Source organism: Pleurodeles waltl, chromosome 7 (assembly GCF_031143425.1).
Source record: "Pleurodeles waltl isolate 20211129_DDA chromosome 7, aPleWal1.hap1.20221129, whole genome shotgun sequence".
NCBI lineage: Eukaryota > Metazoa > Chordata > Amphibia > Caudata > Salamandridae > Pleurodeles > Pleurodeles waltl.
The window spans coordinates 152,800,080-152,815,008 of record NC_090446.1 but is presented as its reverse complement, the minus strand read 5'-3'; the positions used below and the strand labels follow the sequence as shown (position 1 = coordinate 152,815,008).

The following is a 14,929-nucleotide window of genomic DNA, read 5'->3' as shown; positions in this document are numbered from 1 at the left end:
GCACAGCTCTAAAAGCTGCCAGTATGTGTTATCCATATGAATCAGTCCAGGCGACTACTGTACCAGTTTATACCTCCTTTTCTAATGGATGTCAGAGGAGAAAGTATCCCGATACAATTCTCTTCTACCTGCTCAGCTCCGGCCTCCCAGTAACAAACCACTACAAGGAACTTCCAAAAATGGATATATCTGAATATCTTGTTTAGCATCTAATAAAACTTCCAGAACAAAACATAATCATGCAGAAATGCACTGGAGTGATAACGAACACAAGATTATGCATCAACAGAATAAATTACACATGATTTCATAAATGATATTATTATAGGATATAAATAGCTGCTTTTATTAGTGGAATTGAGACTTTCAAGTGACACTTAGAAGAATCATCTCACATTCTACCACTAAACCAAAGACTCGTCCTCAGTTATTTTGAAAGTATGGTTTTATTGGAACGTTTCATTTAAATTACATCTACATTTCAAAGTACAACCCATCAGGCTACATGTTCCCTCTCTGTAAGCACACGGGATTCATTTGCTTGCTCGAAAAGGTGCAGTTTTCACGAGGCAGCCATCAATCTGCAAACATTAAAGAGAAGAAAAACAAGGCGGTAATTTTTTGTTTAATCTACAACACATTCTGAAAACTTAAAAACACAGAACACTAAGTACATCAGCAAATGAGTGCATAAGTGTGAATGAAGTTCATTTTAGGTCTACAACTTTGAGAGTACCTTCTCCTATGATTGTGAGAAATAATCAAAAAGTGCTGTGGTGGAGGAAATGCCAATCTAGAAAAACAAAACTATCAGAAAGAAATGGGGCGTGACCATGGGTGCAGCATCACAAAATGACCTCATATATGTGAAGGTTTTTTTTTTTGTCCAATAACATTTTCCTTACAAAGCACTTAGACAACACTTCCATATCTGGTGCAAATGCTGACCCCAAAACAGGTAGATAGGTGGGTTTAGTTCACGAGGGACTGCATACAATGCCCCCAACATGACACTCAGCCGCCAATCACAGTAAGACCCAAGAATTACACCAACACAACTCTCTGTTCACCTTCACGTCAGGGAGTGCCAGAAGGTGACAAAAATGGAAAGGGGACACCTGTAAAATGTGCCATTTCCTTCGTGCTCTAACTTGACACAGAAGGATAAATGATAGGTTTAGTAAATGACTGTGCCGATGAGACATGTTTTCAGACCTGGCCTTACATTCACAAACCATTCAGGTGTGTTGTGCCAAGCAGCTCCAGGTAACTAAACCAAAACTACAAGTCCCAAAATTCAATGATTTGTTAAATGAAAGCCTAGAACAAGAAATAAGATGTCGTGGAAATATTGAGTAATCTTGAAACTCCAAAACATGTACAACTTCCCTTATGCTATTTTCATCTATTCTTCCATTTGAAAGACAGTGAATATTTTGTTTACTAAACTTTAGAATATTGTGAACTTCGAAGACAGAAACACTAACTTATTATAAACATAGATAAACTTTATGGTGCTTTCGGCTATGATGTAAGAGATTTAGTACCAGCAACACAAATTGCTGCAACAAGGGTTTCATTTTTTCTTTCTTCACAGTCTCTTGATTTTTCTCAAAGTTTGGCACAGCATTGCATCTAGCTTTTTAGATACGGAATGAACATTATATAGATGGTGATTCAAAAAAACAAGTCTATGGCATACTAAATTACCTTGCTGCACACATCCTATGTGGCAATTATTGATGGCACAAATATCTAAACGGTATTTCAGTCACACAGGAATGAGACATGAGCATTAGATATAGAAAAGTTATTACTTACCTAGAACGTCTCCCCTATGACTCGTATTTATCTCACAGGGGCACCGTTATGCATGATGCTTCTCTAGGTATCCAAAGCTTCATTTTTTATGATTTTTAGAAAAAGTGGATGAGCTTTGATAATCTACTGCGAAATAAGAAATTAACTTGTCAGGCCCGATCAGCAGTACAGTAGAACGTTTCTGTGCATGCATAATCAAAAGAGCTGCTTAAATAGCCATCTGAACCACCAGTCCACCCTACAGTGGAATGAGCTCTGTGGCCAATATATTAACCTTCTATGGCCATGCCCGAACGCAAACTATGTACTTACATACCAAGTGACTGACATAGCATATTAGCATGAGTAACCTATAGAGCTATGAGAGGGCATTCTTGCTCCTGGACAACCACATTTCTGGTACAATGACCGTTAGACTAACCACCCAGGACATCCATGAGTAGGGCCCCGTCATGACATAGCGCTTTACTTATTCACACCAACTAAAGGTCACCAACATTACTGAATACATTTGGATCCGAACACTAAGTTTTGTTAATTTGCAACTATATAAGATACAGCGCGCAGGTCTTCTAAAGGCAGCCTCAGCTGGAATATAAGACTACAATTCAGCAATATCACATCCACGCCCAGTATAAATGAATAAGTATACCTATACGGGGAAAACCATGCTTACAAATTATAGACCAGCAAAACTTAAACAGTGGATATTATGATCCACTGCTGCCCTCAAGTGGTCTTTTGAGACCAATTCTTCCTAATGGACAGTACAATAGCCTGCTCAGGTTTCCAGGATGGGTGGAGAAGAGGCAGTTACACCGTGAATAGATCAACTGGTGACCAAATTATCAAAGTGGCCTATTCAATCTTTTCCATTTTTACTGAATGCTATTAAAATCCTATTGTAATACGGTCGCCGAAATCAAGATTTGTATTAAAGTACATGGACAAAGAAGGCGTAAGACTAAGGGTAAACGGCAAGGGAGCGTTGACACCCACGATTTTATATGCGTTATTCATAATAGGTCCAATAGCGCGAGTAATAAAGGTACTCCAACCCTTTACTCCTTTGGTAACGACTGTGGTAAAACTGAAAATGGATAATAAGATTAACAGTTATCTATTGTCTGTTCTCTCTCTTGAGCTCTTATATCTTGGCTGATTTCTCTTTATTCAGGGTTGATTAATATTTTTGTTGTAACATGAACTGTATTAATTATCTTATTTTAAAAGAAAGAAAAAAATTATATATATATATATATATATATATATATATATATATATATATATATATATATATATATATATATATATATATATATATATATTATGTATATGGAAAATGTCACTTACCCAGTGTACATCTGTTCGTGGCATGAGACGCTGCAGATTCACATGCTGTGCATTATCCTGCCATCTAGTGTTGGGCTAGGAGTGTTACAAGTTGTTTTTCTTCTAGAAGTCTTTTCGAGTCACGAGACCGAGGGACTCCTCCCTTTCGGCTCCATTGCGCATGGGTGTTGACTCCATCTTAGATTGCTTTCCCCGCAGAGGGTGAGGTAGGAGTTGTGTATATAGTAAAGGTGCCCATGCAATGGAGTGAGTATGTATGTACATAATGTGTATAAAAAAATATTATATATCTACAAATTTACAAATGTACAAGTTTCATCAACTTATAACGGCTACAGGCTCCCGGGGTGGCGGGGGGGCGCATGTGAATCTGCAGCGTCTCATGCCACAAACAGATGTACACTGGGTAAGTGAAATTTTCTGTTTTATGGCATGTGTAGCTGCAGATACACATGCTGTGCATAGACTATTAAGCAGTTATCTCCCCAAAAGCGGTGGGTTAGCCTGTAGGAGTTGAAGTTGTCTGAAATAATGTTCGTAATACAGCCTGTCCTACTGTGGCTTGTTGTGTTGATAACACATCTACACAGTAATTTTTTGTGAATGTATGAGGCGTAGACCATGTGGCCTTACAGACTTCTGTCATAGGTATATTTCCTAGAAAGGCCATTGTGGCGCCTTTCTTCCTAGTGGAGTGCGCTTTTGGCGTAATAGGTAGATCTCTTTTTGCTTTAATATAGCAGGTCTGAATACATTTCACTGTCCATCTGGCAATGCCTTGTTTGGATATTGGATTTCCTGCATGAGGTTTTTGGAAGGCTACAAACAATGGTTTTGTTTTACGAAATTGATTTGTTCTATCAAGGTAATACATTAGTGCTCTTTTAATGTCTAACTTACGTAAGGCTCTTTCAGCTACTGAGTCTGGTTGTGGAAAAATGACTGGGAGTTCCACTGTTTGGTTTAGGTGGAACGGTGATAATACTTTTGGTAAGAATTTGGGATTTGTACAGAGAACCACTTTATGTTTATGTATGTGTATAAAGGGTTCTTGTATGGTAAATGCTTGTATTTCACTTACTCTTCTAAGAGATGTGATAGCTATTAGGAAGGCTACTTTCCAGGTTAAGTACTGTATCTCACAGGAGTGCATGGGTTCAAATGGTGGACCCATGAGTCGTGTCAATACAATATTGAGGTTCCACGAGGGGACTGGTGGTGTTCTCTGGGGTATGATTCTTTTTAAACCCTCCATAAATGCTTTGATGACTGGGATTCTAAAAATAGATGTTGAATGTGTAATCTGCAGATATTGCTGTGAGGTGTATTTTAATAGAAGAAAATGCTAGTTTAGATTTTTGTAAGTAATAAATAGCTTACAATGTTTTTTGCGGAAGCACGTAGTGGTTAAATTTGATTATTATGGCAGTAATAAACAAATCTTTTCCATTTGTTTGCGTAACAATGTCTTGTAGTAGGTTTTCTAGCTTGCTTAATGAGCTCCATACATTCTTGTGTAAGGTCTAAATGTTCAAATTCTAAGACTTCAGGAGCCAGATTGCTAGATTGAGCGATGCTGGATTCGGGTGTCTGATCTGCTGTTTGTGTTGAGTTAACAGATCTGGTCTGTTTGGTAGTTTGATATGAGGTACTACTGACAGGTCTAGTAGTGTTGTGTACCACGGTTGGCGAGCCCAGTTTGGTGCTATTAGTATTAGTTTGAGTCTGTTTTGACTCAATTTGTTTACCATATAAGGAAGGAGTGGGCGAGGGGGAAAAAGCGTAAGCAACTATCCCTGACCAACTCATCCATAACGCATTGCCCTTGGACTGAGGGTGTGGATACCTGGACGCGAAGTCTTGGCATTTTGCGTTTTCTTTTGTTGCGAATAGGTCTATTTCTGGTGTTCCCCAGAGTAGAAAGTAGTTTTGTACTACCTGGGGATGAATCTCCCATTCGTGTGTTTGTTGGTGATCTCGACTGAGATTGTCGGCTAACTGGTTTTGAATCCCTGGGATATACTGTGCTATTAGGCGAATGTGAATCGCCCAATGCCAAATTTTTTGTGCTAAGAGAGACAGTTGTGATGAGTGTGTCTCTCCTTGTTTGTTTAGGTAATACGTTGTTGTCATGTTGTCTGTTTTGACAAGAATGTGTTTGTGGGCTATTAGTGGTTGAAATGCTTTCAATGCTAGAAACACTGCTAACAGTTCTAACTGATTTATGTGCAGTTGTTTTTGGTGAACGACCCATTGTCCCTGTATACTGTGCTGGTTGAGGTGTGCTCCCCACCCCTCCCCACCCCATCATGGAAGCATCTGTTGTGATCACGTATTGTGGCACTGGGTCTTGGAATGGCCGCCCTTGGTTTAAATTTATAGGATTCCACCATTGAAGCGAGAAGTGTCTCTGGCGGTCTATCAACACTAGATCTTGAAGTTGACCCTGTGCTTGTGTCCATTGTGTTGCTAGGCACTGTTGTAAGGGCCACATGTGTAGTCTTGCGTTTGGGACAATGGCTATGCATGAAGACATCATGCCTAGGAGTTTCATTACAAACCTCACTTGATAGTGTTGGTTTGGGTACATGTTTAAAATTACATTTTGGAAGGCCTGTACCCTTTGTGGACTTGGAGTGGCAATCCCCTTTTGTGCGTTGATTGTTGCTCCTAAGTATTGTTGTATTTGGCACGGTTGTAGATGTGATTTCTGGTAGTTTAGGCAGAACCCTAGTTTGTGTAGTGTTTCTATGACGTATTGTGTGTGTCGAAGACACTGTTGCTGAGTGCTGGTTTTTATTAACCAGTCGTCTAAGTAAGGGAATACGTGCATATGCTGTCTCCTGATGTGAGCAGCTACTACTGCAAGGCATTTTGTGAATACCCTTGGGGCTGTTATGCCGAATGGTAATACTTTGAATTGGTAATGCACGCCTTGGATTACAAACCTTAAGTATTTCCTGTGTGAAGGATGTATGGGTATGTGGAAATAAGCATCCTTGAGATCGAATGTTGACATGTAGTCCTGTTTGAGCAAGGGAATCACGTCTTGAACCGTCACCAAGTGAAAGTGATCTGATTTGATGTAAAGATTCAGCGTTCTGAGGTCTAATATGGGCCTCAGTGTTTTGTCCTTTTTTGGAATTAGAAAATACAGGGAGTAGACACCTGTTCCTTTTTGATGCTTGGGTACTAGTTCTATTGCTTCTTTTTGTAACAATGCTTGGACTTCTAGTTGTAACAGGTCTAAGTGTTGTTTGGACTTATTGTGTGGTCTTGGAGGCACATCTGGTGGCAATTGGGGAATTCTATGCAATAACCATGTTGGATAATGGTTAGGACCCATGCGTCTGTTGTTATGTGTTCCCAGTTGTGGTAATATGTGGTAAGTCTCCCCCCCACTGGTGTTGTGTGGTGGGGGTTTGTGACATTGAAGTCACTGTTTGGTTTGTGGGGTTTTTGGGCTCTGGAATTTCCCTCTTGCTTTAGGGAACTGTCCACCTCTATATTGTCCCCGAAACCCTCCTCTTTGATACTAGCCCGGATATTTGGGTCTGACTTGCGAGGTGGAAGGCTCTGTGGTTTGGGAACGAAACCCCCCCTCTAAAGTGCGGCTTCCTAAAAGTGCCTCTGCTCTGTGGGGAGTAGAGCGCGCCCATGGCTTTGGCTGTGTCCGTGTCTTTTTTCAGTTTTTCTATTGCCGTATCCACCTCAGGCCCAAACAATTGTTGTTCGTTGAAAGGCATATTCAGCACAGCCTGCTGGATTTCTGGCTTAAATCTGGAGGTCCGTAACCATGCATGTCTACGAATGGTTACTGCCTTGTTCACTGTCCTTGCCGCCGTATCTGCGGAGCCCATAGCCGACCTTATTTGGTTGTTAGAGATAGTTTGGCCCTCCTCCACAACCTGTTGGGCACGTTTGTGGAACTCTTTGGGAAGGTGTTGAATTAAATGCTGCATTTCATCCCAATGTGCCCTGTCGTATCGAGCCAGTAGAGCTTGAGAATTGGAAATCCGCCTTTGATTGGCTGCCTGTGCTGCCACCCACTTGCCTGCTGCATTGAATTTCCAACTTTCCTTGTCGGGCGGTGGTGCGTCTCATGAGGTTTGGGAGTTTGCCCTTTTCCGGGCTGCTCTCACTACCACCGAATCAGGAGTTAATTGTTGTGTGATATATTCAGGGTCAGTAAGGGGAGGTTTATATTTCTTCTCCACCTTAGGCGTGATGGCTCTGCCTTTTACTGGGTCCTGAAACACTTGTTTGGCGTGTTTTAACATGCCTGGCAGCATTGGCAAGCTTTGGTATTGGCTGTGAGTAGATGACAGGGTGTTGAACAAAGAGTCGTCTTCTATGGGCTCTGCATGCATTGCTACATTATGGAATGTAGCTGCCCTTGAAACCACCTGCATGTATGCAGTGCTGTCCTCAGGTGGTGACGGCCTTGCCGGGTAGCAATCAGGACTATTGTCTGAGACCAGTTTATCATACAAGTCCCATGCATCCGGGTCATCTTGGGTCATCCCCGTGTGTGTCGGTGACTGCATCAATGGGGGTGTTGCTACCAGGGACAGATGTGGCGAATGTGATGGCGATTGCTGTGGCGAGAACTGTGGTTGGGTCTTTTCTTTAGCCACTTTTGCTTTTGGCTGCATTTCCGTGTCTTGGAATGCGAGCTTGCGCTTCATCTTTATTGGAGGAAGAGTTCGGATTCTACCCATGTCTTTTTGTATATGCAGCCTCCTCTGGGTATGGTCTGGCTCTCCCATGCCCAGTTCTTGTTCAAATCTGTGCCCTTGTAATTGAGTTGAAAGGCCTTGTTCTTCTGTATAGGAGCCTGGTTTCGGCACCAAAGTTTTTTCGACAGTCTTTTTCAGCTCCGAGGAAACCTTGACTTTCAGGGTGCCGAACTCTCGGTGTCGAGTTTGTTCGGAGCCGGTATCTCGTCCGGAGTCAGATGTCTTCGGCTGCTGGGAGGCCTTTTTCGGTGCCGATGTTTGTTCACTGTGTTTTCGGGTTAAGCCATGGCCTGTTGGCGGTGTCGTCCCCTTGGCCTTCATTATTTTTGAGTGAGTTTTTGCTGGTTTACTCACGGTTTGCTGCGTCTTCGGCTGCTCACGCTCGGACTCGTCCGAGTCCGAATCTCGAATGGAGAATCTCTCCTCTTCTTCGATGTCGATGTGCCCGGCCGGTCTCAAAGCCATCTGGAGTCTTCGAGCTCTTCGATCTCGCAGTGTTTTCTTGGAACGAAACGCCCGACAGGCCTCGCAAGTTTCCTCTTTGTGTTCAGGAGACAAACACAGATTACAGACCAAGTGTTGGTCTGTATAAGGATACTTTGCGTGGCAGTTTGGGCAGAAGCGGAAGGGGGTCCGGTCCATGAGGTTTGAAGATGGACACAGTCGGGCCGACCAGGCCCAGCTGAGGAGTGGAAGCCCCGAAGGGCCGCCGGAGCGCTTCTTTCTTCAGTGTCGATGTGCTAGCACTAACCCGGTACCGAGCGCAAACAATACCGTCGAATTTTCCGATAACTAACTAACTTTTCCAAACCGAAATACGGAGCGAAGAGGAACACGTCCGAACCCGATGGCGGAAAGAAAACAATCTAAGATGGAGTCGACGCCCATGCGCAATAGAGCCGAAAGGGAGGAGTCCCTCGGTCTCGTGACTCGAAAAGACTTCTTCGAAGAAAAACAAATTGTAACACTCCGAGCCCAACACTAGATGGCAGGATAATGCACAGCATGTGTATCTGCAGCTACACATGCCATCGAACATGGTGAGCAAATTTAGAGTGTCGCTGGTGTTGCAGGGTGCTCCTTATCGCTCTCCACCTAAAATTGGGAACTTCCCAGAGTTCTCCTTTGTATATATATATATATATATATATATATATATATATATATATATATATATATATCTGTTGGCTCAGTACATTTTATCCTAACACTTTTCAATTGTCTGGCCAACATTTGATACTGTAAAGTTATCAAACATGCGTGGGCCTGTTCCTTAGAAACACGAGCGTTTGAATTAAAATCAACAGTTCCTGATTTTTATTAAAACTATCCAAAAAAATTATAATTTCAGTACAGTCATTAGCCAACCTACAGAACTCAATTCTTGTATTTTAGTATTCAGCTTCAATAGCACAAGAATGTAAGGCACTATATATTATTTGAGGTATAATAGTCTTCTAAAAGAGCCTCTCTTTCCCCTTTTCCTCCTATCAGTATAAAGTATGTATACAAGTCAAATGTTCTCCAATATTCCTTAATGAGGCTGAGAGCGCTCTAATAAAAATCCTTACGGGTTTAAGGAGCAAGAGGGTATACTTATGAAAAAGTATTATGGACACCTATACCTGCCGCATGTAAAGAATTGAGGCTGGCACTGGAACACACGAGCATAAAATAATAAATGTTTTCTGCTACACAATAGAAGATGGGGAATGCTAATGATTGAGCTTCAGATATACAGAAACTGATTTGTTTTTTTATGTGTGTTTAAATGATTCTAGCTCTTTTGTTTAATAATTCCACCTCCTTTAGTCTCATGGCAATAATGAATAATATTGTGGTGAAGAAGGAGCACGTTAAAAACCCAATGATTTTGTGCAATCACAGAAAATACTTCAAAGCTTGCATCTTAAACAAACACTAGCAAAGACAATAGGTTTCACCTGTGCAAAATCTATTGTCAACGTTTATTTACATGGTGGACAGACAGCAGTTGACCTGGTGTGCAAAATGTCTTAAAGGTAAAAAAAAAAAAAAAAAAAAAAAAAAAAAATGATGTGGCCAGCTTTAACTGCCATAGCTTTTTATATTTACTCTAAGCCATGCCCCACAGCTGCTCAACTCCTGTGCAACATAAAAATAATTTTTTTTTTTTTTTTTTAAACACTGACAAAAGGTAACAGATTTTGCATACGCCAATGCTTATTTATGTATTATTACAAAGAACCGTACAGGATGGAAAACAAGATAACACGCACAACAGAAAAAGGGCCCCCATTCCTCAATAAAGTAAAGAATGAGCTGAAGGTCCCAAGAGAAGCGGTGTCGGCCACAATCATTTCAAAAGAAGCCCCCTGTCTCCAAGATTTAACAAGTCACATATAGCAAAGATGTAGCATTCACTGCAGCTAAGTTGAAAAGAAACTTTAACTTTTCACCAATAAACCAACAAAATGGAAGAAGCCATTGGAACAATAAATATGGAGCTGTGCTTCACATGTTCTCTGGCCTTCTTTGAAAACCAGGACAACAAAAGACAGTAATAACAGATAATTCAATGTAATTTTTGCTGATCACTGCACAGAGTATTGGCTGCCCATGGTGCCACCAGTTTATGAATCATTGCGCAGCAGTGTGGCATCAGAGTCCCTGTCATTTCACTGGTGAAACCACTAGCTGTTTTAATGTCAGCAAGGGAGAGGGGTTAAAAAACATGAACTGTGCAATTGTCCCCCCCCCCCATGTGCAGCGCTGCTCCAGAAGCAGAGCAGCGCGAGAGCTGGGTAGTCGCTCGAAGCAGGCCATGGTGTTTTGATGATGTTGCTGGGGTCAAAGAGCTACCTGTAAATTGGATTTGTCGCAAACAAGCAGAATTTAGGGAGGATGCAGAGTAATGGCTAGAGCGTACGAATTTAGTGCTGGGGAACCGTGTTTTGATTCTCGGCAGAAGGCTCGGCATACTATGACTCCGAGCAAACCACTAAATATCTCCATACCTAATAAGGAATGTGTCCTGGTGCAGCGACCGGATACCTTCGGGTCGAGTTTACGCTATATTTAAACTGAAAAGGGGAAAAAAGGGGCTATTCTCCCTGTGCCTAATAATGAATGTGTCATGGCGCTCATGTAAAGCGCTCCGATACCTCTGAGTTGAGTTGGCGCTTTACTTAAAGTGCAAAAAGAAAGAAAACAAATGTGGGCGTAGAGACAGCCTGCAAACAATGCACTCTGATAGAGGGCTACACTTCAAAATAATTTTAAAAAGTACCTTCGCAGGCGCGCGGCCAACAGAGGCAATACTTGGTTTAGGAGCCTTTGTGGTAAGTAGAATGATGAGGAGCCATGCGAGAGCCAGCCAATGGTAAGTATAGGTAAGGGGTTTTAAGCACCTTTTAAAAATTTTTGTTAAATACAAAAGATTTGGCAAAGCCAGCACAAGCGCTGAGCAGGCAAAACCTAAAAATGGACTGGATTATTTTTGTAAAAGCAGATCTGAACCTTGATATGCTTCCAAATCCCTCTCTCTCAATAAATCGGACTGCTCTATTTGAAAATGAACATGCCGCTTATCACTAAAAGGTGGTGGGAGCAAGGACTGGGAAGTGGCATGCAGAATGAGGGTACTGCCTTTGCACAGAAGCATTAAAAACTTCCTCCACTGGTTTGTCTGGAAAGGGAAGCCATGTGTGAGAAGGATATTATTTGGTCCTCTGTTTATGCAGTGTAATGTTACGACATCATATTATGGGCTGCCTTTTACGGTGACTACTGTAAAGCTTACTCTCCCAGAGCTCTGTGAACCGTCAGTCAGTACCTTTGTGGTAGGCATTTCTTTGGCAATTGTTTGCCCAGCTCCAGAAAGAAATTAGGCTTGGCATTTAAGAGACCCAGTAAAGACGAACACTTAAAATAATTTGCAGAAGTTAACTTACCTTCTGGACGTTTTATGAACTTTGCTTCTTAGCTTTTACAACTTTGACGCTGGCAACAGCAGCTTTCTCAGCCTCTACTTTGAACTCTGGCTTCAAGGCAGCACGTACTGCCTTGGCGCAGATGTGAGAGTAACGGATGTAGCTGGGGGGAAAAACACATTTGGTTAGAGAAAGACTTTTTAGGTAGAAAATAAATCTGCCCAAAATTCAAATTGCTAATGCAGAAGATTAGTGGCAAACTGCAAAAGAATGCTCCCTGATTTAATGCAAATGTAATGCAGAAGCTTGAAAGCAAGATTGAGGATTCATTGCTTTCAAAATAAATATGTTCACAAAAATAAGTGTTTTGCTAAACTACTGTTAAATTTTAGGTAGCATTTCTTTGAAGAATTATTAAGTAAAAATGTATTGATGCATGCTAGTAATCCCAAAAAATATTCATAATGAAAAATCAGTGGAACCAGTCTCAACAAAAATATGGGAAACATGAAAATAAACAAGCATTGTCAAAGCCAATGGGTCCGACACTGGTGGTCAGTCTTTTCGTTTTGACATGGCTTTTGTAAAGCTGTATTGCTGTGGGAGCTGCCAAGCCCTCACCATTTTAACAAACATTGGCAAAAATAGTTTTTGGTCTTAAAAAGCATACATTAACACAATAATTCCAGACACTGAACAAAATTACTTTGGGAGTCGATATTTTTCTTATGAATGAGTAGACTGCTACCACTCACAGTGAAGCCAGGCGATCGATGGACAGAGAGAGAGAAATAATTTTTATAAGACCAAAAGGTCTTGTTAATGCCAGACCTAATCAGGGGCTCAATTTTTAAAGAAAGTCACAAAAGTGCACACATGGTATATGTCTTTGCATTAGTACAAGTTAACGTATCTTATGAACTGACAATTATTTACAGAAGGAGACCAGGAAATCATACTCCTAGAAAGTATTTGAAAACTGTATTTTAACACAAGCAAAAATGCATGTGTAGATTTACCTGTGAAAATCTGTTAAAGGTTTACTTTCCCTTCAACTACTTTTTTCCCCAATCACAGAAGAAACTTTACTTTTCCCCATCTCAGGAGTAAATTTCCAAAACATGCAAGCTAGTAGGTTTGCACAGACTCAAAAGAGCATTCCAACCTTGGAACTATTGCTTACCGCTAGCTTTGGCCCTAGTATGAAGATCTGTAGAAAAGGTGGCAAAATGAGGAAACTGCTAGTATTAATGCTCTACTGTAGTATTAGCCTTGGCATAATCAGAGAGACTTGTATGAGAGCTCTTATATAATGAGATTTCCCCCATCATTTGTTGCCGGATTACATAGCACAAAAAGGACAAGTAGATTTTTTCACAGAACAAGAAGAATTTATGAAGCAACCTGTCCTATGGACAAGTAGATATTTTATTAAATTCCACATCCCTGTAGCTTCCCTCTCTCTCCGAAGGCAATAAATTACATCTTTCATTTTCTGCAGAACGGATCCAGTTAGGCAGAGTTGTACAAGCTTTCATAGCCCACAGAACATGTTAAGGCGTGACTGACGTGTAGCGTACAGACAGATCTCTATAGCAGGTGCACACTCACTCAGTGGTTTGTTTAGCAGGCTAAGTGAATGAACATGTGCATTCTGACCCCAATCTGACTTAGATTATATTCCACATCAGGACCCTGAAAATCCAGCTGCCTTCACTCAGAGACCTTCTGTTTATGTTGACTCATTAGTTTTGCGCATAATGGAAAATTTGCAGTAACCTAGTAGGTCAGTGTTACTTGGGACAGCCTCAACACAGCCTAAGTAGCTATGCTATAGAGAGGCAAATTGGTGCCAACTTCTTCAAAAAGGCTTTGAATGCATGTGCATAGAGCTCTGTGCAATTCAAGCCTCGGTGCTGCACCTGTTCAAAATGTTGAGGATCGCCAATGTAACCATGAATTTAAAGTGTGACAATTCAGTGTATCGATGAGATGTAGAGTAGCCCACGAGTTTTCTTCAATAAAAGCACTACACAGGAGAGAAAAATGATACTTCAAACAGCCAACACCACGAGGTGGCAGAAAAACATTCAGAGGAGGCACAACCAGCTCTAATAAATCGGTAATAGTGGATAGCAGAAGACTGGCTAGCACTCACTCCATTTCTCTAAAAAAAAAAAAAGGTTCACCGCTGAAAATTCATATTAACTGGGAACCAGGCGGCTGTCAGGGAGCAAATATTTATCCTCACCACCAGCCACGATCTTAAATACCAAACTGCCGCACACTGGTAATCCAGTCGGGGGATTTCAGTAAACTTTAACCGGAAATCGCACATAAAGCGAACCCTGGTCATAGATGTCTTAGACCAGCATGTCTGTACTAACCCTTGGGACTGCTCTATCAGCCACCGCAAAGCATCTCCAATAACCTCTGCAACTGAGCCAAAAGCCATATACTATGAGAGAACCCCACCCCTCAATATAAAAGCCGAAAATATTTCAGAACACTGCCAGATCCAAGAAACATCCCACCCTCTGTACCTGAGTCCGGCCTGTCTCCAATACGCCACCATCTTTGCTACCAGTGTCGGGGCTGCAGTCCCAGGATCTTGCGATGGCGGTCGGGCAAGGGGCGGGTCCCTGCCAAGGGTAAAGGAGACAAGCCCCATAATCAGCCAATCAGATTGCGCGTCGGGCGGCATGGACATAAAAGAAGTGCTGTAGAACATGGCGGAAGTAAATGTCAAACTGAAAGTCAAATCCTATTGCAGTGAAAATAAAAGAAGGGGTCGGTACAACAGAATTTCTAACAGAAGACAGACTAGAGGGTGACGTTATTTGTGCATGCTGAAATAAAGAGGTAAAACATATAAGTAAACGAAAACATATTTTGCTCGGTATGAAATGCTGCATCTGCAAGTGCTGTCACTTAATCAGAGTTTCGGATCTTCGTCCTTTGTTAATGTCTAAGACCGTTAGCTCTAACAACTAGAGCGTCGATTGATTCCCCACTCTAAAGCAACTACCATTTCCATGTCGATTCGGTAAACAACATTAGAAACCTATAGCTGGCACGTTTTCAGACTCCTTATGTGTGACATTT

General features: G+C 41.5%; 1 protein-coding gene across 1 annotated transcript; it reads right to left on the bottom strand.

The window, feature by feature from the left end:
• Positions 1 to 427: 427 nt before the first annotated feature.
• On the bottom strand, positions 428 to 14,519 carry ATP5F1E (ATP synthase F1 subunit epsilon). Its single transcript, XM_069243427.1, has 3 exons — positions 14,368 to 14,519; positions 11,846 to 11,987; positions 428 to 581 (listed from the first exon to the last, which is right to left on the bottom strand). The coding sequence occupies exons 1-2, from the start codon at positions 14,493 to 14,495 to the stop codon at positions 11,858 to 11,860; spliced, it is 258 nt and encodes an 85-aa protein (XP_069099528.1). The 5' UTR covers positions 14,496 to 14,519; the 3' UTR covers positions 428 to 581; positions 11,846 to 11,857.
• Between the last annotated feature and the right edge of the window lie 410 nt (positions 14,520 to 14,929).